Source organism: Drosophila erecta, unplaced genomic scaffold (assembly GCF_003286155.1).
Source record: "Drosophila erecta strain 14021-0224.00,06,07 unplaced genomic scaffold, DereRS2 tig00000055-arrow-pilon, whole genome shotgun sequence".
Lineage (NCBI taxonomy): Eukaryota > Metazoa > Arthropoda > Insecta > Diptera > Drosophilidae > Drosophila > Drosophila erecta.
Window position 1 is genome coordinate 3,925,636 of NW_020825200.1, and position 27,533 is coordinate 3,953,168.

At 42.0% G+C, this 27,533-nt stretch overlaps 1 protein-coding gene across 1 annotated transcript; it reads left to right on the forward strand.

Moving 5' to 3' along the window:
- Positions 1 to 2,249: 2,249 nt before the first annotated feature.
- LOC6541322 lies at positions 2,250 to 25,780 on the forward strand. Its single transcript, XM_001968579.3, has 13 exons — positions 2,250 to 2,587; positions 17,417 to 18,075; positions 18,235 to 18,870; positions 19,136 to 19,308; positions 19,608 to 19,749; positions 20,603 to 20,776; positions 21,066 to 21,367; positions 21,439 to 21,594; positions 21,806 to 21,967; positions 22,127 to 22,298; positions 22,361 to 22,842; positions 23,022 to 23,185; positions 23,969 to 25,780. The coding sequence occupies exons 2-13, from the start codon at positions 17,709 to 17,711 to the stop codon at positions 24,381 to 24,383; spliced, it is 3,345 nt and encodes a 1,114-aa protein (XP_001968615.2). The 5' UTR covers positions 2,250 to 2,587; positions 17,417 to 17,708; the 3' UTR covers positions 24,384 to 25,780.
- Positions 25,781 to 27,533: the final 1,753 nt, after the last annotated feature.

Sequence of the window (27,533 nt, forward strand, 5' to 3'; positions counted from 1 at the left end):
TTCCGGGGAAAAGTTGAAGCCGATGAAAAACAAACGAAATTTTCCAACTGTTGGCACTTTTCGCTCATCACACACTTACATGCTGGGATTACTCGATAAGTTGGAAGTAAAATCGCTTCATATAATTTTCCAGGTCGAAAAGTTGGCTCACATATCAACAAGCTAGGGGAACCTTGGGGAAATTTTCAAATTTCTGCCAGTTAAAATGCAAATTATTTCTATTAAATTTGGTTTGGTTCTCCACAAAGCAACGACTACCCTGAATAAATGCAAAACAAACAAAGAATCCAGAAGCGGCAGGGAATTTCTTACAGTTCCTTTCAGTTAACTTGAATTTGTTGAGAAAGTTTACAAATTGCTGTGGGGTTAAGTGGGTGGACTTAGCCCGAAAGCTCACTGGGTTGGTTAAAAAAAAGCAAACAGGTTAGCAAAATTGTTTTTCCCCAATTTTCCTTTGATTTCACTTGCGCAAGTCATTAGCTAATTCTCTTGTACATTTTGAATATATATATGGTTATATATATATCACTCTCAGCAGTCATTTTGCCTACATACTTGTAAGAATAAACATGATAATTACTGAAAACAAACAATGGAACAAAAACAAGCGGAATAATATGATGCAAAACTTAAGCAGCATTAAGATCGAAGATGGGCAACAAGTAAACGAAGTTTTGGGAAACATTTGTTAAGTTTTTATAATGAACAAAGCATTAATAATAACTAAATTAATATTAAATATTGCAAGCTATAGGAAATGGATACAAACAATTGTTTATATCGTTTCGTTTTCTCGCTATGATTTCGAAACAGTTTTTTAATTGTATAGTTAAGCAAATTGTATACTATTTGAACTAAACAAAACAAATTGTTCTCTCAATAATTCTTGAACAAAGAAAATTAAGCTAATTATATATACATTTATATATATAATTGAACAAATATATATATATGAATTTAAAAAAATAAAATGCAATAAAGAAATCTATTGAACACCAAACGCACCGAATTTACTTAGTGGTAACTAGGAAAATGTGGTTTACTTATAGTTTTAACACCAAAATTTAATCAAATACCTAAGTTTGTTTTTACATTTTATAATCTCTGCAGAGTAACGTCGACATTTGTGTTTGTTCCTATGCTTTTTAAAATTCCACTCTGGCTGGCGCCTTGCACACCACTTTATTGCCAATTTCGGCATTTGTTTCGATTTCATTACCAAAATTTGCCATTGCAATAACAGCTCAGACACCCAGGCCAACAAAGGCGAAACAAAGGAGAAGCCCCCGAGGGCCTGACCTTCAACACTTGGTGTAAAAGAGCCATGTAGGCGAATAGCTCCAGCCAACCAAGTGCGAATCGGGTCTCGGTCTCCATTCACCTCTTTTCTGGCCCTTTGGCGATGGTCCCATAAAGCGCTTCATTAACCAGAGACTTTTCGGATGGGATTGGCATTGGGATGGGGAAGGGGAAGGGGCTGTACATGGAGCTGGGTCAGGCGCCCCAATGCAAAAAGAGCACAAATTCCAATGCCCAAACGGGGGACGGGGAATTCCCTCATCCTAAGACCGTAGCTATTTCGGACTGGCCTCAATCAACAGTTGGTTCTAAATGGGGGGATTTGGGGGTGGTGGCTAAGCACTCGGATGGTTAGTGGTTTTATGGAAGAGGAGCAGAGATTTGCTCTCTAGCAATTTTTTGCTAGCCGCACGAACACAAGCTGCCTGGGTGAACTAATAATCCATGAAATTTCAATTGCAAGTCAAAAATTATTGCCCCCTCGCTCTGTCTTCATAGCACCTCTCTCTTTCGAACTCTTATCTAGCCATCTCTCTCTCTTTCTTTCTATCTGCTGTAAGTTGTAATCAGTGAGAGCTTTTTGTTGTGCTGGAAAAACTCGGTTACTATATATTTTTGCCGACAATTTGCAGAGTTTTCCAGTTTCGTTGGCAGGGGGCTTTCCTTTTCTTTTTTCAGGCGGTGAGGGTCTGGAAAAGCTCTCTCTTTTTGGGGGCACTCTCACCCAGTTTCTCTTTGGGGCATCCCCATAGAGCAATACGCACTCTTCAGGCGAAATGCTCATCTATTTGGCTATTTTGCATAGAGAAGAAAGCTGTATCTCTTTCTCTTGACAGACAGAAGAGAGAGTGGTGCGGTTTTGGGGGATGGTGGAGCTGGTGGTGCTGGTGGTGCTGGAGGCGCGGGTGGCTCTGCCGGTCCGGTCTCTTTGGCTTTGGTTGTCGAACGGCGGATTCAGTTGAATTTCGACTGCCCGACAAGCCAGTCTCTCCATCGCTTTTCTCGCCCGCGCGCGTCGGTCTTTTCTTTGTCCGCATCTCCGCATTTTCCCAGTATCTCGGTGTCTCGGTGTCTCAGTGTCTCAGTGCCTCCAGTGCCGACAGTTTTCCCCCGAAAATTGTCAAAATAATACCGGAAAAAATTGCAAAAGAAGGCAGTACATGTAATAAATAAAAACGAGCGAAGAATAGCCAACCGTGAAAATATAAATATAAATTCCTGGCGTCAACTGTCAGCGACAGCGGCATTTTCCAGCACCATGTTGTTTCTGGGCATTCGGCGATTTTAGGTTCGTTTTTTGTGTCCCGTTTACCTACTATTGCTATTTTGCTATTTTGCTGTTTTCCTATTTTGAATATTAAAAGCCAAGTCCGAGGACGGACTCAATAGCAATGACGCTGACAGTTTTCACGACCCCCCAGCCGCTCCTCCCAGGGTTTTCCTTTGCCAGCGATTAAGACCAGTCAAAGTTGTTGGCCGTTGCCTGGCTACGTTTACAAGCCAAGAGTCGAGAGATGCCATGCATTATACATAAGCTGTAGTGAGAGGCTTGCACCGCGAAAAATGTTACCAAAAATTTGTCATCACTCTGACAGGTCTTTAGCGCACATCAATGGTGTCAAATTAGCCATTTAAGCAGTGACAGTGTGGAAAGTTAATTTGCACTGGTTATATATTAGGCCATATATGCAACTTGTAGGTTTAAAATAGGTTTTTTAAATTGCCATCCGATTTTGAAGCAACTGTAACCGCAATTTTGTGCTTAGCTTACAGAAAAAAAGAAACTTTAACAAGCAAATGAAAAACTTTATACTTATATATGTAGGAAGCTTTGCCCTTAATTAGCTTTCACATTTCGAAACTCAGAACTTTTTCCAAGTGTAGGGAGTAATACGAGAAAGGTGACCAAAGGGGGTGGGCAGCGGCCAAAGTGGCGAAACCGAGCGAGAAAGGAGTAAAGTGCTAGTAGCTGCTGGTCTCCAACTAGATTAACTGTGAGCCGAGCTTTTATTTTTCAAGTCTTTATTATTAGCCCGGCAATCAGGGTTTCCCTGCGTGGAAATTGGACACTTCTGCAGCACACTCGTTATATATTAATGACAATTTCCCTGACAAATATTGAATCGATTGTAATGGTTTCTGGCAATGGTAATTGTAACTCGATGCGGTTAGTTAAGGGGTATCTGAATAATTGCGGTGGCCTTTTGGTTTACCGGTTGATCAGGCGGAAATGTGGAAATGTGAAGCAGGTCGTATTCGGATTAGATGGAATTGATTGAGATATGCCGCGAATGGAAGGTGGAAGGAGGTAACACTTTATCTTCCCTCAATTTATTCGCATTTTGATGAGAACAAGATATTTTTAGATTATTCTCATGGCAGATGAGAATGCAGCTGCTGGGTAGCAACTCCTGCTTTGCTCCTGAAATAGATTTAAAATTCAGCACAACGGTTGAATTATGTCTTAGGCACTGGAGGATGAAAACTTGGATGGCAGGTGCTTAAAATCAACTTTCTTCATTCAACTAATCCGAACTTTAACAGTCAAATGCATACAAAATTTGCACAGTTTCAGCACACAAAGTTTTTCGCATCCTTATTTATTCATTATTGCGGCAGGGAAAATATAAAAGAGCATATTTAACTTACATGAGCATAACTTTCATAAAAAACTGGAATTTTACAGTGAATTAAAATTATAAATATATGACAGCGAACAACGTTTAATTTACGTTGATACAAAAGGCCCAAAGTGCATTCCTAGGCCAATTTGTTCAATATTATTCCAGTAAGTGAAACAATATGCGGAGAACAATGGCGACTGTTTCCGTTCGTGTTTTTAGACCCAAAGTTTCCAATTTTGGTCAGCAGGGTAGACCGAAAATCGATGAATAGCTATAGATTTACCGGCTTATTCACAAAATACCCAAAGAGAGTCAACATCAAAGTTTACACAGCACGCGGAGTGACAACCTGACAATTACGCGAAAAACCCAGCTAGAACCGCTGATGCCAAATAAATGGTGAGGAAAACTTTGGGCCAGCCAAAGTGGCGATGGAAAACCCGTCGGAGTTGCTTGAGTTTTCCATGGCATACTTTCAGGCGAACAGGCCCGAATGGGGGAAAATGCGGTGAAAAGTGCTGGCAAAACTGCGGCCATGAATAACGCAAAATCAGGGTATCCAACGGGTCGAGTATCCAACCTGGCGACCCGTTTAGCGCGATTCTTTGGTTAATTTTTTATGCGATTACCCAGCAGGCAGCTGGCAGGCGGCAGGCTGTAATTGCATTTTAATATTGATGATATATTGATGCCGCGCCTTGCCAACTGGATGGACGTGTGCTCACTTCATTTATGAAATTTACATTTATTTCATTTAGTGACAGGCCACCTTTTCGGTTTTGATTAAAGCGATTCGCGGGTCACCAGCCAGCCACCCAATCAGCCATCCAGTCAGAATTCATTTGCATAGTTTGATTTCGCGATTCGCATTTGGCATTCGGATGCCGAATGTTGACACTGGGAACTGCCGTCAGCTGGGAAAACAGGCAAAAGGTGAGGTGTTTGTCGAAAATCAATTGAACGGTTAAGTGCCAGGACACTTCACGCGAATTTTCCACTCTCGCTCGCTCTACACTTGCAAATAAGTTTTTACAAATAATTGCTGCACTTCAAATTGTGATTTACCACGCTGCTTTTATGCATAAAAACATATTCCCGACATAAATTGAGAAAAATTATACACTAGAATTATAAATAATAAATGCAAAAGTTTGGCAAAGAATATTCGAAATATTAGAATTCCAGAAATATTTCTCGAGTTTCTAAAGATTTCTAAAACCCTAAGCTTTATAGCTCTTCGCACGGTTGTTTCTGTTTTTCCGAGTGAGCATTCCATTTCCATTTACAATATTAAATTTGTGTCGAAGGAGTCGTGAGAGGACAGAACTCGTCCTGTTTCGTCCCTTTTCCTGCTGAACTCCGCACAAAATTTTCCACAGCTCCCCGCCCGCAGACAAATGCATTATTTTTGTTTTTCTCTTTGTTTTTCCCTCCACTCGAATAACAAGTTCATTTCGAGTCCTGTAAACATTGGATTCCATCACAACAAAATTCGTATATGTCAATCGAAAGTATTTCGTTTCGTTTCGTTTCGTCCTGCTGATTCGCCTCAAAAATTGTTTGAAACAATTTTGGGCTTCATTTTTTCTTTTTTGAGAGAAACCTTTTCGCTTTTTGTTTACAATTGGCTTATCTCAGATTTGTCTATGGATTTCGATTACAGTGAAATGGATATTTTGTGAGGCTGCATCAACAGGACATGCCAATTATTTATTGATTAGATAGATATTAAGATTTATCTCCCAAAAGGGATGCCACAAAAAAGCAACCAAAAAACAAAAGGGACAAAAGCGTATCAATATCCATGGATTGACCTGTAAGCCCATTGTTGAAACATTATCTAAGGGCCTCCGAAAGTCATCGAGTTCAGCGCCTCGACCTTTTCGATTTGAAGCAATTTGCCAGTGGCCGTGGCAGGAAAAGTTTTTAATTAGATGGAAGTCATCGGCATAAAGTGCGGATAATTTGCATATTTCTTGAAAATTCACGAAACATTGAATAAGACTCTCGGCTAATTTAGTGACTTAAAAAGTTTTAAATTGTTAGGAGTATGGTAATGAAGACACAGCCCGAAGTTTTCCGTACAACTGTTGAGCATTTTTCAGCTTTCAGCGGATTAACTTTGTTCGGCTTGATTATGATTCATTTATACGTTGGAAAATATATTTTTCACACTGCATAATTCGGCGATTTGTTATTGATGGATCCATTAAACACAATTGCTCTAAGCTTATTAAACTAGACGGTTTCTCATTAAGGCTGCTTTACATACTTTTGAATAAATAAGATGAACAAGTGCTTTAAACAACTAAACTGTGTATGTATTTTGTGACTGCATATTGATGGGGAAGTAATTGATTTGTAGTACGTATACCTTGTTTATAAAGTATTTTAAATTTATAAGTGTCCTTTAACTCTTTTGGTAAGCTCATTCATTACAAGCAAACATGGACACATTTTCGGCTTGTCTTTCCGCCCAAGCCTCTTGAAACTTTCTCGAAAATGGGCCCAAAAAATTCTTTGGCGTTCCTCAAGTATTAATTCTCAACTTTCCTTAAAGCGCTCAAAGGAGCGGATTCCCTGCAGTGTTTAAACCAATTAGTTTGAATAATTTGCCGGCGCTTGTATCATTTATAACCCGAAAACTTCTTAATCAAGCCGCACAAGCCACACAAGGGTTTCCTTTGGTTTTCCCCTTCCCATAACTTCCCATTTCCCATGGCTTTCCCAGCTTTCCCAGCATTGCCTAATTGTCCCTCGGTGCGTTTTCTTTGCTCCAGAATTTTAGGGCTTAATCCGAAGAAGACTTTTGGAGCTAGGGACTGCGAAGTGCATCTTATCTTAAGCACTAACCAAAACGCATTGACAGCCACTTGATGCTGCGTTTTATTTTCGGTTCCTCCGTTTTGGCCATGGCAGTTTATGGCTTGCAAATCCTTTGTGATTTAGTAGAGTGTCACCTCCTGGAAATCCCTCTCAGCTGTCACATAAACCGATTAAACTTTGAGCAGCTTATGCATTTTGTATCTGTCAGCTATCTCGTATCTGGCAAATGTGCAGCTCTAAGCAGGCATCGCCAGCAACTCCTCCATGAATCGCCCCAAATCAAACGTATAAACACACAACGATGACCATAAATAGAAAATTGAAAGCACTATCGATAGCTTCAAAATGTTTTGCTTTGAGACGAGAAATGTTTTCATAAGTCTCGGGACTTAAACACTTGTTAAAAACTGCAAAAAAAAAATGCAAATATGTGCAGATATTTTTCTCCAAAAAAAAAACTAACTTAAATTAAAATGACAAATATTTGTATTGATATATGCGTTTGTAATATTATTTTATTGTTAGTCCTATTATTTTTGCTAAACTGTGAAATCGGAACTTCTTCCCCATTAATGGACAAAATGAATAGCTCAATACTCGAATGACACTTATTTGAGATTCTCTTGCTTAATGTTTTTGCAATTATCCTTGCCTTGATGACTCCTTTTGCTTGGTATTTTTGTAAAACTTCTTTCTTCCGCCTGGCAGGACCGCAAATAAACATGGAAAACTTTTCCCTGCGATTTGTTTATTATTTCTCGTTGCTCCTTGAAGCAACTCAACTCAACTCATCTCATTGCTGCTGTTCAAGGAGAGAATAAAATTTAAAGCATAATAATAAAATAATGGGTATTACACATTTATTGTGCAACTTGAAGAGGAGAACAAAAGCCGCGAAGAACAGAGAAGAAAGTGGAGCAGATGTAAGAATCTTCTAATGTTGGGGCTTAAATGGAATTTCAGAGCGGGAAAAATCCTTTTACTTAAAACCACGAGTGCCTTCGCAAGGACAATGGCTTATCTTCTAATTGAAAATTATTAATTTGAACGGCAAGAAAAAGCTCATCTACGCGAAATTATTTTTAAAGAAGGTGCTATTAAAATGCTTTGTTGAGGTGACAGATATTGATAATAATATGTAACATTGTTGCTGGAAAAACTAAGCAGAAACGTTTATAAAAAATATAAACACATATGTATTTCTGAACAACATGCTACATTTATAATATAGTATAAATCAACTCACAATTTGCTTTCGCGACCCAAGAGTACAGGAAACTTCAAAGTGCCATTTAAACTTTTTCACTTTGTCTACGGCAAAGTGTCCGTGATTATTTTCCTTGAGCCCGGTGCCACTCGCTTAATTTATTATTCAATTAAAGCGGCAAAAAGTAAACTTTAATCGCAGAGCAGTCATCAGCAAAATACCCCAAAAAAGATACAGGACGCACACAGGCGAGGGAACAAAATAATACAAAATAAATATGGAAAATCGTGTGCCAAGAAAATTGCAGCAAAGATTTTCGTGGCATTTTGTATGCTGATTTTTGGTTTTCGTCTTTGATTTTTCGTTTGTTCGTGCAAAAGTTTTGCAGTTTCTTTTGTGGCTTTTTTGTTTTTAATCGATTAAAAGTGCATGTCAAACTGTGCGTGTGCTTGCATTTTTTTAATGGGCTGCTAAAAACAACAAAACCGCAGTGCGGAGGAAATAATAAAAATACAACAACAAGGATGAAAAATAAGCTCGGGCGCATTAACATGAAAATGTGCGATGAAACAGCAGCAGCAACAAACACTCCAACAACAAGAACAACCATGCGGGAAAAGCCCAAATGAAAAGCGAAAAAAATTTAAGTGCAGAAAACAAAAAAAAAGAAACAAAAAAAGAATGAAAATAACAGATGAGAAGAAAAGCGAAAAAATATGACAAAATTTACGAGCATCGCTCGTTCCTCATATTTTTACATACCACACTCTCGCTATAAGCCTTGTAAACCCCCCTCCCCCCGGAGATATACCCATAACGATATCTGCCAGAATATTAGAATAACTTCAAAATAAATGGATATTCCATAAAAGTTGACTACCCATAGAATGGATTTCATAGAATAGCAAACATAAATGGGTTGAAAACAAAGTGAAACTTTAGGACTGGAAATATACCTAGGTTTTTAACTGAGATCTATAAACTTAAAACATATATATTATGAGCAAATAAGTGTGGCTTAATTTGAGCAAATTTTCGTATTGAAATCTATCTAGTTTCTAGACTTGTGCATGCTCCAAGGAAATGCTGAAGAAACAATAACCGGATACTATTTTTTTGGCCTCGTCTGTGTGTCCCCTGCTCCACTTCTGGCCGCCAACTTGGGTGACGCTTCCTCGTGTGGCTTGTTTTTAGTGCTTTGGCACGTAATGGGGTCGTTCCACAAGCCCGTTCTTCTGCCTCCTGCCGACCACCACCCACTATCGGCCCGCCACGCCCCCTTGCCCACAAGTGCCTTTTGTGTGGCGCCTGTTGTTGCTGTAGTTGTTGTTGTTCCTGCTTGCATACCGCCTGGTTTTCCTTGGGACTCCTCCAAAAACTCATCGCTTGCCACTTGTGCGCCATGTGACGATGATGAGATGAGCGCCAAGTTGAGTTGAGTTTAGCAGGGGCTGAGCTCCCCGAAACCAACTGATATGGAAGGGCTGCATGGAGCACTTGAAAAAAACGTGGAAACTAAGGATAATGGGAAGGCATAACCCTAAAAAGGAAAAATAGGTCTAATTGCATTGCCAAATTACCAAAACCATTATTTTGCGCTTATACTTCGAATCAAGCATAGTAATTTTACGATAAGTGTATAAAAGGAGTCCATAAAAGTTGATTACATTTCCAAACAGGTTGTGGTAAGAGAGTGATTTTTCAAATGCAAAAATATTTGTGTTTCCCGGAGCCTTCAGCTCAGTTTTAAGCAAGATGGGCATGGTTTTTCGCCGTGTACTTAAGGTACATGGCGTTCTTGCCGCAAAACTTATGGCCGCTTCCCCTCCACCGCCCCGCGCCAACTGTCCGCACTTATCACTTGATGATGATGCCAACTCGGCGGAGTCAAGTTGGAGCTCGGTTGGCTGGCTGGATGATTTGGTCCTGGGCTCTGGCGGTACTTGCCTCTGTTTGATGTGATCTGAAGGACCGATTAACGGCATTCAAGAGCCTCACAACGAAGTCCTTTAGCCGACTCCTTCGAGTCCTTCCCTTCCCGCCCTTGTCTAACTGCTAACTGCTAACTGCTGCTGGGCAGATTTGTGAAAACCACGAAAGCAAATTACGTTGACGACGAGCATTATTTTCCACTTTATTGAATTACCCCCAAAAAGCGGTAAATATGGGGGCAGGATGTGTGCTGGATTTTGCATTGGTCCTGCTTCCCGTCCTGGCAGGACAACGCCAGATAAACAGAATTTCAATTTAAAATAATTTTATATATTTTCCTTGGCAATTTCTCCGCTGCTTCTGCTGGCTTGGCATAATTTTGGCGTCTTCTTTTCTGGAAGGCAATGTCTTTACTTGGCCCAGACCTAAAGAAGTTATCGGCATGTCGTTTATGGTTTGGAGCTCCAAGGGGGTTCGAGTTTTCCCAGGGGGGTGGTGGGTGGTGGGCTGTTTATCCCCCTTGAAAGCCGCCTGTCAGTCAGCCAGTGAGTTTTCCCCGATGTCTTTCATTAGCCGAACGACTGTCAGGCGCTTTGTTTAACTTTTTGTTAGCCCCTTTTGCCGGGTGTCTGTTTGTTTTTTTGTCACAATTTTGATGAGCCCATCACCTACACAAAGCTGGATGAAGCTGGCTGCTCTCCCCTGCATTTAAGGGCCTGTAGAGTTATATGAATACATATATATATAAATGAAAATTTTCTATGTACTTTTATACGTATATCATCATCATTGTAATGCGCATTTGGGCCACTTTCGCTAGTCAGCCAACTTTCGGGGGACAGTGGAAACGATTTGGGGGTTTTGATTTCGACAGTTTGCCAAATGAAATGAGGAAACTTGGCTTATTCGATTTGCAGTATTAATAAACGTCCAAATGACACACAGATGTCTGCCAGGAGGGCAGTTCGGCTTTTATGTTTCGTACTGAGAGATACCGAATTCGCTTAAAAATAATTACTAGAATAAAAATTTTTTTTAGTAAGCAATTTATTCTTTTAAACAAGTTTATTCCATAACATATATGGAGTATTCTTCACTTGAGCAGTCTTTCTAAATGGAATTCTTGTATCAAAAACTACTTAGACCTATACTCAGCCTTGTTGGAATTACACCCATTGCGGGCATATTAACTTTCCGATAAACTGGAGCCACTGTGCCCTGTCAGCCGCATTTCTTTCCCAGTGGGCGCCATTCAAGCTGCGTGCTTAAAAGAGCATTGCCCGCCGGCATTATGTTTTGTGTCAGCACTAAAAGTCGGCGGCGGCGGGAAAAAGTGGTGAAAGTGGGTGAAAGGGGCTCGAAGGGGTGGGTTGCACGTACATTTGTGGGTTAGCAGGCCTTTCATCCTGGCTGCTCCGCTTTCTGCCATCGCAATAAGTTGGCCATGTTGACTGTGTCATTTGCTAATTTAGCACAAACTGTTTGAGTCTACTTGGCCTAGCCACACTGGTTCAACTTGCATTCGCCAAAAGGTCAACAAAGATTGGAGGGGACACATCTCGGACACACACATCCCCATTCCCATCCTGATCCCCATCCTCATCCATTGCAAACGAACATTAATTAAGCAGGCCAACGATGGATGGCAAACAGCTAAAAGGATGTCAGACATGGCACAATGCTGGCCAGCCTAATAATGACCACACAATTCCATTCATAATTGCAATGGATGCAGTGCTTTTTTTCCCACCTCACTTCCCTGCCCCCGTGCAGTGCGTTTTGGGGCTTTTGTCACCTAGCATTTTTGGCACAAGCGCAATCAATTTGTAAAATTTTAGCAAAATTCTCTCCGCAAGATTGATGAGGTTCTGCGGAATGGGCGGCTGGGGGTGCTGTTCCCATTTTCGTGGCTGCCATTGTGCCCGAGGCAGAATCGGAATCTGAAGCTCGGTGGCAGCTCCATCCAGGCCCTAATGGCGAGATGTCTGGCTGCGATCCAGACTCCATCTCCATGCGGCATGCGGCATGCCTCACGCTCCATGCTGCATGCCATCGATGAGCTGACAGAGACTAACGCTTTCTCGTCACACACGTTGACACATTGTTAGTCAAACAAAAGATTTCGCATGCTAATTCGATTCTCCGGTCCAACACAAACACACATCTCGGCTAAGACCCCATTCTTTTTTTATTCCTTTTTCCATGAGCCTTTTATTTTAGGGAAGCCCAGAAGCCAATAATAAAAATGTTTATGTGGGTTTCCGGGCTACGCCGCTGACGCTTTTCTATGCAGAGGGAAAACAACAGAAGATTTTACACATATCGTTTAAATTAGCAGTTAAAAGAAATAGTTATAAAATACGCTTACAAAATAACTCACAAAAAGGTGCGAAAAGCAGGCTTTGCATTGAACTTTTGGAGTGAAATCATTTTGCTGCATACTTTTAGACAGCTTTGGCATTAATTTTTAAACATGTTATGAATACAGGATCTTCGATACTCGACACAGGAGTTTTTTCCAGTGCAATCTTAGCCTAAGCACTGATGTTGATAAAGCCCGGCGCACGACACAGGAAATTTGTTGCGAATTTCCCTCCGCCCGGAACGCCTTGTAATTTTCATTGTTTTTAGGCCGGGTCGAAACGAGATGAGACGATGCTTGACTTCCGCCGGGGATTCATCCCTTTTTCATTTTGCACGCGAGATGTACGGAAGGAAGTGTCGTTTTTCAGCTAAGAAGGGCTTAACTTTTTCCTTTATAATGCCGCTCACGCCTGCAAAAAGTAGCAGACAGAGTGTGACTTTGCCATCGCACCGCAATTTCCGGATGGCCACCGACTTTTGGTGTGGTTAATTTCTGAGGCCTCAGCATGGTTGGCATTAAAAATGTATATAGGGAATAATATTAATTTTAATGTCTGGCTGACGCTGGCGGCAAACCTAATTATGCCTGTGATAGGATTTTTGAGTTGGGTTCACAGCTCGTTGGGCAATTGCACCGCCGATAAGGATGAAGCTCGTCTAAACCGATTATTTACGGGACACCCCATCAAATTGGCTTATTGGGGGCAGTTTTTAATGCCACGTACGGTTCAATTCGTAATTTGGGGAAAAACATAAATCCATTAGTCGACACTGCTGAGTTTTTCGTGGCCATAATATATGCGCAAACTTACAGAAGGCGCAAGAAATGTTCGAGTTGAAAAGTTTTCGTTCCTTTTTTTTCGCTGGAAAGACTGCAGACTAAATGAAAAAGTATTAATATATCCCTTTGCCGCTGGCTGCATTGCAAATGATTTTGCCCCAGGGAATGCCGAAATTTCTTCGCATTTCGCATACCCACAGCCACACAAAGGGGCACTTATGTACATATATATGTATGTACATATACAGATTGTATATCCCAAAGAAGCCAACAAAAAGACATCAAAATTCGTACCCTTTTCTGTCAAGGCGGCCAAATAAAAGTTGTAAGTGCATATGGCAAAAGAAATGGAAAGAAAGTCGGACCAGCGTGTTCTGGCAAACAATTTCGATACAGTTCACAAAGTTGTTTGCCCGAAACTTGTTTTGAATTGAAAATGCTACTCCTAACTGTCACACATATCTCAAAATTTTTCGATGTCCGTAAAAGTTTGAATTGTTCGATCGGAAAAACGGCTGCAATAGCTGTAGTGAAAAGTTTAGCTACTGTGTAAGGTAATCTGTAATGGATGTGAGTTTGTTTTTGAATAATATTTCTACCCTTCTTGCCCAACTTATAAACGTGCTTAATTTATAAATGAGGATATACATTTTTAAATTTGCCAGATAAAAGGTTGTTCAGTAACCCATAGAAAGTTAAATGTGCTGAATTGCGAAATTGCTTTAAGTCCAATGGTTTGTTGACCTTTTCAGGTAAAAACCATCGAGTTTTTCCACGTCGATATATTACTTTTAATCCCAGCTGAGAAGCATTTTGTTTTAAATACTTAACTTTCATCCACCGCATAAGCTCTTGACGGAACTCCTGCTGTTTTGGCCACGAGCAGAAAGCCGTAATAGGAACATGGCCAACACGAAAGCTGGCTTCCTCTTATTATCTACGCTTTTCGCTCGGCGCATTTTATTTACATCTATTTTTATTTAAGGGTGCTGATGCTGTTTATGGTCTTGCCACTGAATGTTGCTGCTGCTGCTGCTGTTCGCATATTGTCGCGTGTTTATTACAATGCAAAGTGCAAAAAACGGGCAAAAACAAGCAAACTAAAATGCGAAACCCCGAGGCAATATGATACCCATTATCTGTCGCTTGGTGGAGGGGTGGATGGGTGTATGGGTGGATGGGGCGACCAGCCCGAACCGCGCAGAAAAACGTTAGCTGAAAAGTTTAAATAAATTTTATGTGGCTGAGCCATCGCCCTTCTGTGCTCTTTTCCCTTTATTTTTTGCCTTTTTGTTGCGGCTCGCTGATGTTGGCGCATATGTTTAATCAGCAAAGTAAACCGACCCCAGAATGACCCGGCATCCAGTTAAATCTCACCTTCTGGCCGCCCACTGCGCCACGCCCCCAGTAAATAAAAGTTGGCCTTTTTTTGGACACAAACGCACAGACACACGACGGCAGTTTTTGGTCTCATGCGGGTGGTTACAGTGCGTTTCGATAGTGTAACACCACCCACCAGCAGCAGTGTCAGAAATATTTCATTAGTCGGGCGCCTGCAAGTATGCAGTGTGTAATTGGAGCTCCCAATTATTCGGACTTTAATTAAATGAAATTCTATGCCTATTCTATGAACTACATTTACAGTTTGTAACTAGATGTAGGCTTCAATTATTGAGGCTTAACGTATTATAATTGAAATCTAATTCGCCAACAACTCAATCAATTTAGTAATCCCTCAGAGGCAACCACAATTGGGCTTTAATCAATCAGCTTAGGCAGTAGTTGCAGCATTTAATTAAATAAGCCACCTTCGACTTTATTAAAAGTTAATCCCTGCCAGCTGCTGTCAGGTGTCATACAGTTCCGAAACGGACTGCATAATTTTGACTGCCGCGTAAAGTTGGTAAAGTCAATGACCAGTTAAGTCAACACTTCGCCAGCTGAGGGCCAAACTGCTGGGAGGTGAGTGGATCCATATTGAAATCGTTGCCATCATCGCCCGGCACTTTTACATTTTAATATTGCATTTTAAAGAACATAAAATTGCTGACATGACCGAGTCATATTTGTGTCCATGTGCCCCACAAGGATATTTAAGGATTTTATTGCAACGCACCAACGCAGCAGCAAAAGAAAACCCGAAAAGCTGTGAAAAGACCAACATCCCACAAAAGGAATGAAAATGGGAATCAAATTTTTTTTTTGCTGTTTTCCTGTACAGGAAAAAACTAGTTTGTTATTTTATAATAATGTTTTCAGGCGAAAAGGAGTTTATAATGTAATTTACTAGAGAGGAAATGAGAAAAGTAGAAAGTGTTTGTACGCTTCACTAACAAAACCTATAGTTTCTGACCGCATCGAGCTGAAAATTTTGAAATTTAAAGGGGTCAAGCTACGAATGGGTACAGAATTATATGCACTCACGCCTTCTTTTTTTCAGTGCAGCCAAGCATAGGATATCGTAATGTATAGCCTGTTTGCTCTCTGCTACAATGTTGTTAAATTTTATGTTTCCACAGGTAATAGTCGTAGCGGCATTCCAGGAGAACTTCACCACCCCAACACCTGCAGCCCACCTGCTGAGATCCTTTGGAGCGGGTTTTTGATTGATGTTGCTCCTTTTCCTCGACTTCCTTTTCTCGGGAAAGCTTCCGCTCCTCCCGCAATCAATTTAAATGCGCCTCTGTGCATTGTGAGGCGAAATGCGAAAATGCTCGTTGGCCAAATCGCTGGGTGTGCAGCCATAAAACTGGATAACTGGGCCATATGCTGCTGCACAAAGTTTTCCCAATGCAAAATGATGCAAGTTTCCCTTTCGGTGCTTTTGTTTTCCAACTCCTCCACGTTTACTGTTTTCCTACAGATCATTTATCATTTTTATAGCTCCTCGATGGGACATTGGACTAATCTAAATGATACCATCGTGCCTTAATGGAGAAATAGTCAAACGATGAAGACATAAATCAATCAACTTTTTGGGTAAATCGGGGGCTTCTTGAATTTTCCAGGCTAAAGGAAAAATTCAGTCATTTCTGGTTAAAGTCAACACTACGTTTTGTGTAGATCATGAATTCGTAGGTAATGTATAGTTTCGAAGCTCGTAGCTTCAATTAATTCGCAGTTCAACTTGTAACATTCATAGCTGACACATTTGACGAAGGTCCTTTCAATCACGATTTTCCTGCTCAAGAAGGTAACTTTTGAGCCCTAATCATGCTGACATATTTCTCTCAGGAAATTATCTTGTAAACTTCAAAGTGTTATAATTGCAACGAGCAAAAACTTTTCATTCCGCTAAGTTTCAAAGACCAAGTGAACAGAATTGACGAAGTGATCCACTTAAGTAAACATTATTGGCAAATAAATAGCCCAGTAATAAATTCACCACGCATTTCGACATTTATTTTCCATATTGCGTGACATTGATAAGGGTGCTCGATGTGCAAATCTGACCAAATACTAATTCCACTCTCATGCCCTACAAAGAGAGTACATTACTTTAGTCATGTGCTGCAGAATTTAGCAAAAACAAGATTGAATGCTAAAGTCGAGTTTCCCGACTATCAGATACCCGTTACTCAGCGACTCAGCTATTGATCCTGATGAGGAATATTTAATTTTTTAAGAATTTATAATTTTCGACGAATCTAGTATACCCTTTACTCTACGTGTAACGGGTATAATTGGTATTTTAAATATTAAACAACGAAATCTTTTACGCAGCCATAAAAATGTGGAACATTTTTCCAGGTCAATGTGAACACACAAATTCCTCGCAAAAAGGGACACATTCTTTGAGCAATTTTAAGTTCATTTCCATTGAGGATATTAAATAATTTGAAAAAAACGCAAATAAAATATGACGGGGCGGGCATAAATGTGTTATACGAAGCGCCGGTCGCAATTTGCCCTAATTCTTCTGCCACAATGACCGCAAAGTTTCACTTAGCCAAGTTCTGTGAGTGCCACGCCCCCTCGTGGCCAGCCGCCCGCCCACTCGACTAACATGGCTGGCAGGCAATTGAAATACACGCATTCGAACAACAAATTGAATTATGCATTGCATATGCTCCTTGTTTTGTGTGCTGGTGTAGAGTAAACAAATTGATTTTGATTTGATTTATTTATCGACTCCCGTTGGTACGCTGCTCCTCCTTTTTTCGTTCCCACAACGTCTAATTCTATCTGTGACTCTTTGGGATTTTAGAAAAACTGAAAAAAAATAAAAACTTTAAAAATTTGCAATAAAATATGGAAATAATTTTCTATTGGTATTAGTTAATTATAGAAATAGGAAATGCTGAATAATTAATGTGCGCTGGTCTACGCAGTTTGTACCCATGCTTATTACTTATTTGATTTTTGATTTATATTTTTTTCCAGTGGTGCAACAGAATATTGCGCTTGGCTTGGCAAAGTAGAGATGGCCCCAAATGGATTCTGTCGGACACTGGCGGCGGCAGCTGCCTAGAAATCCTGGGGAGCTCGACACCGATAAGGAAGCCCCAAACCCGAAACTGAAACCGAAACTGAAACCGAAACCGAGACGCCAAACTCGAAAATAATGTGCTGCAGGAGTGGGCGGCATTGAAGTTGACAACACTTCGGTGCAGCGAGTCAAGAGCACAGGGTTAAAAGCATTTTTTCTTGGCGGAGGGGGAGCCGGAGGAGTACAATGGTCATCCAGTGCACATGTGATTGCAACTGCAGTGATAGTAGAGATAACCGGAGCGTCATATCCTGCCTGCTTCCGGGTCGCAGTCAGCCGTACAAGCTGGGATCCTCGTTCGGTGGCGATGATATGGAGCAGAGGATACCGTACTACCGCCGCCTATCGAATACCTCATCGGCGCTCTATGGCAGCTGTCCCCAGTTGTTGCCCAGCAGCAGTAGCACCAACAACCGTCATTCCTGGCTGAGAATACCCAAGAATCCCGAGGAGAATCCCGAGGAGAATCCCGAAGAGAATCCCTCAGAGCATCCACGACAGTACTCGAGTCTGGTGAGGCCCAAGCAACGCAGTCCCGTGCTGTGCAACAAATGTGCCCTGTGACGAAGATACAATCTCAGCTGTGAGCATCCCAGGCAAACTGCCGCACATCCAGGAAGTGGGAGCACTAACGCCCAATCGAAACCAGACAAGGACTCGACGAACCAGCGCTATCTGTGCTACGAGTGTCGTTTCAATAATCAACCGCTGGCCTGGTGGGTCTCATGTCCACGGCTCTCGTATTTGCCCGCTGAGCAAACGAAAATGCAGTCCGCGGCCACGCCCACACGTCACTGCCACGGAGGCGTTGGCGTTGGCGTTGGCGTTGGCGGGGGCGTGGGCACCCAAACCGCCCTTCCCCAAGCCACCAGCACACCACCCAACGTGCCCAGATTCCCGAGCAAACGGCATTGTGACAATTTCGGCAGCTATGCCACATTGCCCACCATTGAGCACCAGATGACCATGCCCATGATGCCCCACTGCAGTCGACACGGTGGCGGCGGGGGTGGCGTTGGTGGTGGTGTAGCGGGTGGTGCGGTGGCTTCTGGCATGGCTGGTGTAATGCCCGCCCCACCGCCGCCCCGCTACGCGAACCCAAATTTAAATGGCTGCTGTTATATGTACAATCCCATGCCACCCGCCCATCAGAGCCACCATCAGCATGACCACCATCATACGCAGCACCACCCAGTGGCCCAGCATCAGCACCACCCCCACCAGTACGGGCCGCAGTATTGCCTCTGCGATAATTGGTACCATCAGCCACCGCCGCCGCCGACGCAGCAACAGCAGCACCACCAACAAAGGGCCAAGAACCTGATGGCCAACGGCGGCTGCTATTTTGGTAAGTACACTCATGCAATATTCAAAAGAACAGGCCATAAATTAGGTTCTAATTGAAAAAGAGCGCTTTTTGGGAGAGCTACTTTTGAGCAAAATTTATTTGCCCCCTGCCAAGGGGAGCACTTTTAAAAGTCCTGCAGCACTTTTAAGATACGGAATTGGTGCCAAAATAAAGTTAATTTTTAATAAGACAAGCTTGCATTTGGGCGAGCCGCAACAAACCAGAGCATCATTAAATCATCGCTCAATTGTTTTTCATCGCCCAGGCTACGAGGCGAATCATCATCCCAGCCTGCATGCCACGCCCCCGCATCCAAGCCACATAACCGACGAGGAGGATTCCGCATTTCCCGGCCTGGCCGATCGAGAGTTCCACCTGCTGCACCGGAACATTCCGGCACTGCGACGAACCGGAGTGGATACCACACGCATCAGACAGGTGAGCAGTGCCACAGAAAGTGTGTCCAGCAAAAAGGACATGTCAAACAGTAATTGCCAGCCTTTGTTCTGATATTCTTTGTGTACTGCAAGAAACCGGGATTATCTTTTAGATATTCGTATTTTAATCGACAAATATTAAGCTTAATTTATTCATTTATGCGTATTTCTGGGTTGAGTACCTTTACCTTTTACTTTTACTTTATTTTACTTTACTTTACTTTACTTTACCTTTTGAATTCAGTTATAAGTCCATATATTACACACATATCCTGTACATTTTGCTCCGTGCACTTGCAGTACTTCTACCCCGACGGCGGCTGGGGCTGGATCATCTGTGGAGTGTCCTTTCTGGTCCACATCCTGACCACCGGACTGCAGCTGAGCTACGGCCTTTTGTGGTTCTATGCCGTCCAGTATTTGCATAATACCAGTGGCATAGGTAAGTCATGGGAAAAAGGGGTACGAATCCTTTGGCCAGACTTTAATGGGAACGTATAATCATGGTTGTTATCTCTCGGTCATTCCTTGCTTTCCTGCACATTTGTGGTGCTTTCTATTTTGAAATAGAACACCCCCCGTCGAGTAATCAAAATGTTTGTCACACTGTTTGGGCCACAAATGCAAATGTTTGTGAATAATAAATGTTTGTAGGTGTGGGCTTTTGCATAAATTTCATTTGCACTTGACAGTGCGGACATCATTTAAGAACAGTGTGAATATTGTCTATATCCAAAAGAGTTCAGCACTCTAAAAGCCAACCATAAATCGTAAGAATAATGCGTGCATTGGTTTAGGCCATAACAAACTGTTATTTTCCCATTAATCGGCTGCGTAATTCATGCATTTGTTCATAAAAGCGTTTTAAAATGTTTTTAAAAAACCATAAATCATTCACTGTCATAATATTTGAAGTATGGCTTCGTTGACCACTCAAATTCATTGCTAGCATGGCCAAATTAATATTCTTATGTTAGGACGGACAACAAATAAAGTTGTGTAATGCAATCGCCATGTCAATTTAATCGATTCAATTGAAAGGTACAACATGGAATTTAATTATGATTTACTAAGTGTGGAGCATGTGTAAACACCAGAATGCCATTTGGCTAATGCGTTCCATTGATTTATGGCCATCGGCACCCTTAATTTGTTTTAAGCTGGAATACCCGCATTTTTTTTGAGGCACTAACACCGCGAACCGCACCTTTCGGGAACCTTTCCTGGTGACCTTCGTCAAGTTGACTCCGCCGGTTTAGAACATAATCACTCAAGAGCTTAATTTCTCCTTGCAGAACTGCTGGGCGCTTTGAGCTGGTCAGTCTCCATGGTGGCCACATCGTTTGTGGTGTCGCTGTGCCGTAAACGCTCCATCCGCCTCCTGTCCATCGTGGGTGGACTGGTGATGCCCCTGGGCATATTGTTCACCTCATTTGCCACGGAATTCGGCCAGGTTGTTTTCAGTTATGGTGCGTATTGCCCGGGCTTATGGTTTGTATATAAATAAATAACCTGCCAGATGCCAGTTTGACGCCACCGGAAGTCGCTTATCATTTGCACCCAGGCACTGAAAAAAACGAATTGTAAAAGTTACCATATCACTCATAGACACCGTAAAGTAAACAGTATGCCCAAAAGTATGCAACAATGCATGAGCGAAGCCAAGTTGCTGGCTGCATACTTTTAAGCAGCTTCAAAAGTATCAGAATTTGTACAGTATAGCTACTATTTTCTCGCAATGCACTTCCACTTCCACAGGCATCGTCTTCGGAGTTGGGGTCGCCATGGTGCGGGAAGCTTCCACCGTGATGCTGGGCAATTACTTTAAGCGGCGCCGTCAATTCGTCGAAATGGTGGCCATGTCCGGCGAGGGAGTTGGCATCGCTTTGTTCTCCGTCATTCTGAAGGAGGGCGTGGGCAAGGCGGGCTGGCGCCTGGGCCTCCAGATTGTCGCTGCTTTGACGGCACTCAGCTTTTTCATGGGCCTAATGTACCGACCCGCCTCCCTCTATCATCCCCAGCGCCGGGCCATCCAGCACCTCAAAAATCAGCGCAAAAAGGTGGGAAATTGTGTGTTGTGCAAAGTTTCGGTTTTGATTTGCCGCCCAACCATTCTCCATTCCACTTTCAGATGCGGGAGAAAAAGCCGATTCTCGGCCAGGAGGTGGAGAGCACACCCAAGTACTTTTTTCTGGACATATCATCACTGAAGTCGGTGACTGTTAAAATTTTACTCATGACCTCCAGCGTGGCCTCTTTTGGCATTTATACACCCATGTTCCTAATGGTAAGTGCTTTTCCTAATTTCTCGACTTATGGCGTGCAACGCTTCCATTATCTAATCAAGTAGAGCCTAAATAATGGAAGAGCTTTTATAAGATGCCCTAAAGTATGCAGTTCTTAATGCACATTGCGGCATACTTTCCAGCACCTTATTCGAGTCATAGAGTTACTCATTAGTATCTTTTATCTGAGGCATAAGTATCCTTATTCCACAGGCACTCAATGCCGCCGAGCAGGGCTCTGATGTGCAAGAATTGGTCCTGTTGCAAACATTTCTGGGAATTTCGATGGCCCTGGGAGTGGTCATAGCTGGAGCTCTGTTAAGACGCTGTTTTGTGATCAGGCACTTTGTGATCAATACCAAGATTGTCACGCAGGTGGGTCAAGTGTCATTGGCAGCTCAAAAGAGTTGGTCATTTGCAAAAAAGCGTCTAAAGAAGTAAAGCTGCCAGCCAATAAGAGCAGTTTATTATGAGAAATGAGCAAATATTTTAATACTGAACCCTATTCAAGCTGAACTTTAATGTATTCCCCAGCTGTTCCTATCAATTGTGGCCTTGGCTATCCTCTTTCTATCCTTCGTCATGGGCTACACGGGCCTTTGCATACTGAGCTGGCTGTATGGCATTGGCCTGGGCGGCTTTCAATACTCCCTGAAGATTTTGGCACTCGAACGCATCAAGCTGAAACATTTCTCCAAGGCCTGGGGTGAGCGCACACACTTTAAATATTTAAATTGCGGATTTGACTTTGGGCTCTTTGCGTGGCAGGCTTCATCCGGGGGGTTGAGTCAGTTCCTGTGCTGATAAGCGTGCCACTTACCTCGTTTCTGAACGATTACTCCCTCAAATATGGCCGGGCGGGCTATTACATATGCTCGGCGGCGGCTGCCATCTCGGGAATTATAATATTTTTCATCAGCGAGCCGCAGCAGCAGCCGCAGCATCAGCAGCACCAGCAGCAGTTGCACCATCATTATCAGCAGCGAAATGGTCACTTGGCGACGCCCACACTGATGCGCCACTCCTCCGCCCGTCAGCACCGCCCCCCCTTGCCGATGGACTATGGATACGGGGAGTACCCCGCCCCCGATCTCCTCAGTCGCAGCTGCATTAGTCTCAATCAAATGGAGCCCTATCTGCAGACGAACTTCTGCCAAAGGCACATGTTGCAGCAGCAGCAACAGCAGCAGCAGCAGCATTCCCACCTGCAACAGTTGGCCTGCCACAATCTGGACTTGCAGCAGCACCAGGTAATGTCACATTTGGACGTTAGTAACAGTATTTTAATCGCAAAAAGCCAATCATGAAGCTGTCTACAAGTAGGTTGTGGAAAAAGCTGCTCGGTTACCGTACTTTTAGACTCCTTCATGAGAAGTTATTCCTCAATGGATAACTAACACATTCTACCTATGCTTTTTGAATCTTCCAGGGGCGTGGAGCCTACCAGTGGGGCCAGGGGAGCATTGGGGCCAAGATGGGCAAGCGGCTGCAGCGGAGTCTGTCCTTCATCCAGCAGCACAGCAACTGCTGCGATGGCCAAATGTACTGCAGTTGGCACAGCACCTACGAACTGGGCTGTCACAAGAGCAACAAGTGAGTAGAGTGGGAAGGCGACATCTAATCATTCCGACGTGTGCAATAAGCCAGCTTCCTCTATATGCGATTGAAAGGCAAATCAAAGATGCGTAGGAAATTGCCTGCCAATTTTACAAGCTAAGTAGCCATTGACAGCTACGTAGAGTAAATTGCTAAACGTCAAAGGGATTACAACTGCGCAGGAAAAGTATTAAATTAAAGGCGGTGCTGCACATGTGCAGCTGCAAAATTGTATGTAAATGGTTTTTATATGCCAAATAATATTTATTTTATGTTATTTAACACAAGCTTTAGCATTACTGAAGCGGGAAGCCATTTTACAGACTTTATCGGAATTATCAGGGCTTTATATTTCACATTCTTAAATTTAAAGCCACATAAACGTGGCTTAAACGTTAAATTCACTTTATTTGTGTTATAACCAGTAATATTCCGTGGTTAAGTGGCTCTTTGTAATAAATGTAGGGAGACCTCAGTTAATTTATCGATTCAAAGTCGAAGTAGCCAAAGCGGAAGCCAACATCTGAATTGAATCAAAAACCAATTAGGAGATTTCCCGCCGAACCAAACAATCAATGGCAATCAGGCTAGAAGCCCTAGGAAGACAATCAATTTGGCGACGTCCTTCGTTGCTCATGCAGGCCGCAAATTTGCCATTTTGCCAATTTGCCACTTTGGCTTTTGCGATGCCAGCCTGAGATACTCGTACCAGTTTGCCGCACGCCGAAAACTGTGTTGACACTCCGACTAAACTATGGAAATTGACTTGCCATTTTGCAGGAACCCAGGTTCGGCGGACCGTCAGCCATTGATATGCACCTGCAGCAGTCCAAATAGGAATCCGGTCGCCTATGGAACTCACGGACCAACTGGACCACCTGGACCATCTGGACCACACGGACCACCCAGTTCCACCCGCAGCCGCAGTGTTCCAGAGGGTTTGTCCACGATGTCGCAGCAGTGTAACTGTCGTCAGGGTCCTGCCACTTTTCCGGCCCCCACGCGGGAGTTCATCTACGTGCCGCACGCCTATGCCTCCCTGCAAAGAACCCCCCACCGCCACAGCCAGGGGGCGGGGGCGGGGTCGGGAAACTCGGCGTTGCGGAACAATCCACAATGCCGGCTGAAACGATCCCAATCCCTGTGCCGGCCCAATGCCGTTCAGTTCGTGGAGCAAATCACCACGTCCGTGTAAGAATATGGTATGTGGCAATGGCACTCGGCGAAAAGCAGAGAGAAAACCCTTGTCTTTCACAAATACTAGAAAGCTATGTATTTCAAAAATAGTGGTATCTTATGATTAAATAAGTCGGGTTTCCAACTATATCTCGGGAGGTTTATCAGCACCTAAAACGATGTCTATAAGTATGCTTTACCGAAAGGTTGTCGTGTCTCCCAGAGAGTTCCGCACTCAAAATATTACAAGGCATACGCTTAGAACCCTTCAACAAACTGTTTACTTTCTAGAAATCAGAAAATCTAAAACCTAGGCAGATTTTCCACATTTATGGTGTCGTGATTAAATAGGCTTCGGTGTCATTTTCTTCGAGTGTGATCGAAACCAGAGAACAAACAAAATCGAAGATGCCCCCTAGCAATTGGGTGCTATAAAACTTATATTTTGGTATTATGGTCCCACCCACACACACGGCTACGTGAACCGCATGCACAATTTGTCAGATCTCTTCTAGTCTTTTGTCGTAGCTCTATTAGAAAGGTAAACTTAAAAACAGCAACCAACCGAAGGAAGTCCCACAACGCCCAAACGAAGAAAGAAACTCAATGAATTTTTCACAAAACAAAAAATCCACACTCAACTTTTACACATACGCATGCATAAGATAGGATGGAAATTTTACTCATTAGCATATTGATATATTATAGAGATTACGGACAGACGAAAAGCTTTATCTTTGTCTCAAGCAAAAAGTATTCAACTTGTGGCCAATACATAAATATTTATGAGATAATTCAATCGAGCAGAGGACAGACGCAATGAAAACGGAAACAAACAAACATCTTGAATGGTCCATTTTATAAACGTGCATACAATTTAACCACCGAAAACCGATTAACGATATATACATACATACAAAAGACAATGAAGTCGATCCAATTAAACGGCTCTTTTCCGGAGGAAAACGCTGAAAGGTTCTCAGTGCGGAGTTTTCGTGTCGGCGAACTACTTTATTTTCAATAACAATTATATATTGCATAATTAAGAAGCGTTTAACGACGGACGACAGAATGAAAGCAAACCAACTGCCGATGGAAATGAAAATTACCTTCGCCTTATTTTCCAATCGAAATGAGGCATACGAAAACATAATTACTGCCAATATGATAGCCTTAATTTATTGGGCAGAACTTTACTTCGTACGTGGTCAATATTTTGGAATGGATACCTTGTAGTTTTTCTAACCCGTAAATCAATAATAAAATATTTGCCTTTATGCATATATTATTTGCACCTTTTGAAAGGTGAATTCCATTTTATTTTCAAGGCTACATTACATTTTCATTTTTTCGATTGGAAGCGAACTACAATAATCCCCAGCACATTTTAAAATATACGGCCCATAAATAACAGAAAAAAATAAAAGAAAATATGCAAAGCCAATTTGTAAATCATTAGTAATTCATTCAAATAAAGATCTGCATTTTTAAAAGAGCCAGGTGCATAATCAGCTAAATAGCAGCTCGCATTACAACCAATTAAAAACAAATAAAACATAAAAAAGGAAATCGTTAATTTGCCAAACAAAAGAAAAATGCCCAGCGGCAAGTAAACAGCATAATAAAAATATTTGGAAAGCTTAAAAAATAAATAAACAAGAAAGGACAGCATAATATTACAGGAAAAATCATCAGCGGGAGAATGCTTTCATAAAGCAAATATGAAAATAATCTAGTAAAGTGGCAGTCGAAAATAGAGGAAGCCGACAAATTTAAACAATATGATAAAGGAAAACAAAATGCAAGTGTCTAACGAAGCGGAAGCCCAATTTGTAAAAATTTACAAGCCAATCGAATGAAAATACGTGTATTAAAGACCTTAAAAAAAGCCAAACGAATTTTCCGCATCCCACTTTCTTTGTATATAAATTTCCATTGCTTATTTTTATAATGCACGAACAAATGGACCCAAGTCAAGCCAACTGCCATGGATCGCAATAAAAGAAATGTTTGCATATGTTCAAACGAAGCTATACAATTTTTAAAGAAATTCTTTGCTCTTTCTCGGTCAATAAAATAAAATTAGATATAACTTCGAATCCAACTCCTTTTCGCCAATTGTGTTCAGCGAAAACGATACACTTAGCATTAAATGTTATTACACCCACAAGCATATCTATGTGCCAGAAAATAAAAAATAAATTAACTATTTGCAATTTCGCCGGAATAAAAAATAACAAAGAGAACTAACCAACTTAAGGTACAACTTGTAGCTAAAACAATTTTTATCTGATGGAATTTAGATACGTGAAATTTTTCAGAGCAACACCTAAGCGCAGAAACTCATATTTGTAACTCTTTATCATTAGTAGTTTAGTGTGATAAATGTTAATAAAGAATGCATAAACGAAAAGCCTGCCATTCAATTTCATTCAATTTGAATAGCCAAAGATGCAGAAATCCCAGAATGTCGGGTAAGTTGAGCGTTTTAACCCCAAAAACCCGGCAGGATTTGTGTTTGGCCACAATAAACTTTTCATTTATTACGTGCTAAAATTTAATAAACAGGTTCAACAGCGCCACAGTGTGAATGTCATATTTCATTTATTAATTAATGGCATTAACATAAAGCGTCAATTTGTGCGGCACGGGATGCCATCCATAAAAGAGGCACCACTCTAAAGCCGAGGCGATTAAAAAGTTTACCCTAGCCAAAGTCAAGACCGACCCTTAATGTTGCATATATTGTGGGCACATAACCCCGGGCTCCCCATTACGAGACGTGCCTAGACTGTAAACAGTCGTCCTGGGTAAATCGGCTGACTCTCGGCACATATATGCCGCATATAGCATATAGCGTACAGCCCAGCGTCAATGACATGCTCAATTTTTCATGCATTATGCCGGCGCGTCGGGGCCACAGTGCGTATGCTTGATATTTGCCTTAATATCAGGCCGAAAGCACATTTAAGCCGCCGTTGCAGGAAAGCCTGAATATTTGCGTAGTAAGCACTGCGACGGCGAGAAACTTCACAGGGCCCATAAGACAATTTGCTGCTAGCTTACACTCATGCACTGAAATCAATTTTCGCACAGGCAAATTGAATTTCCAAGTATAAATCGAACATTTTCGTTGCAACATCATTTTCGGGCTCATTGTTTCCAATAT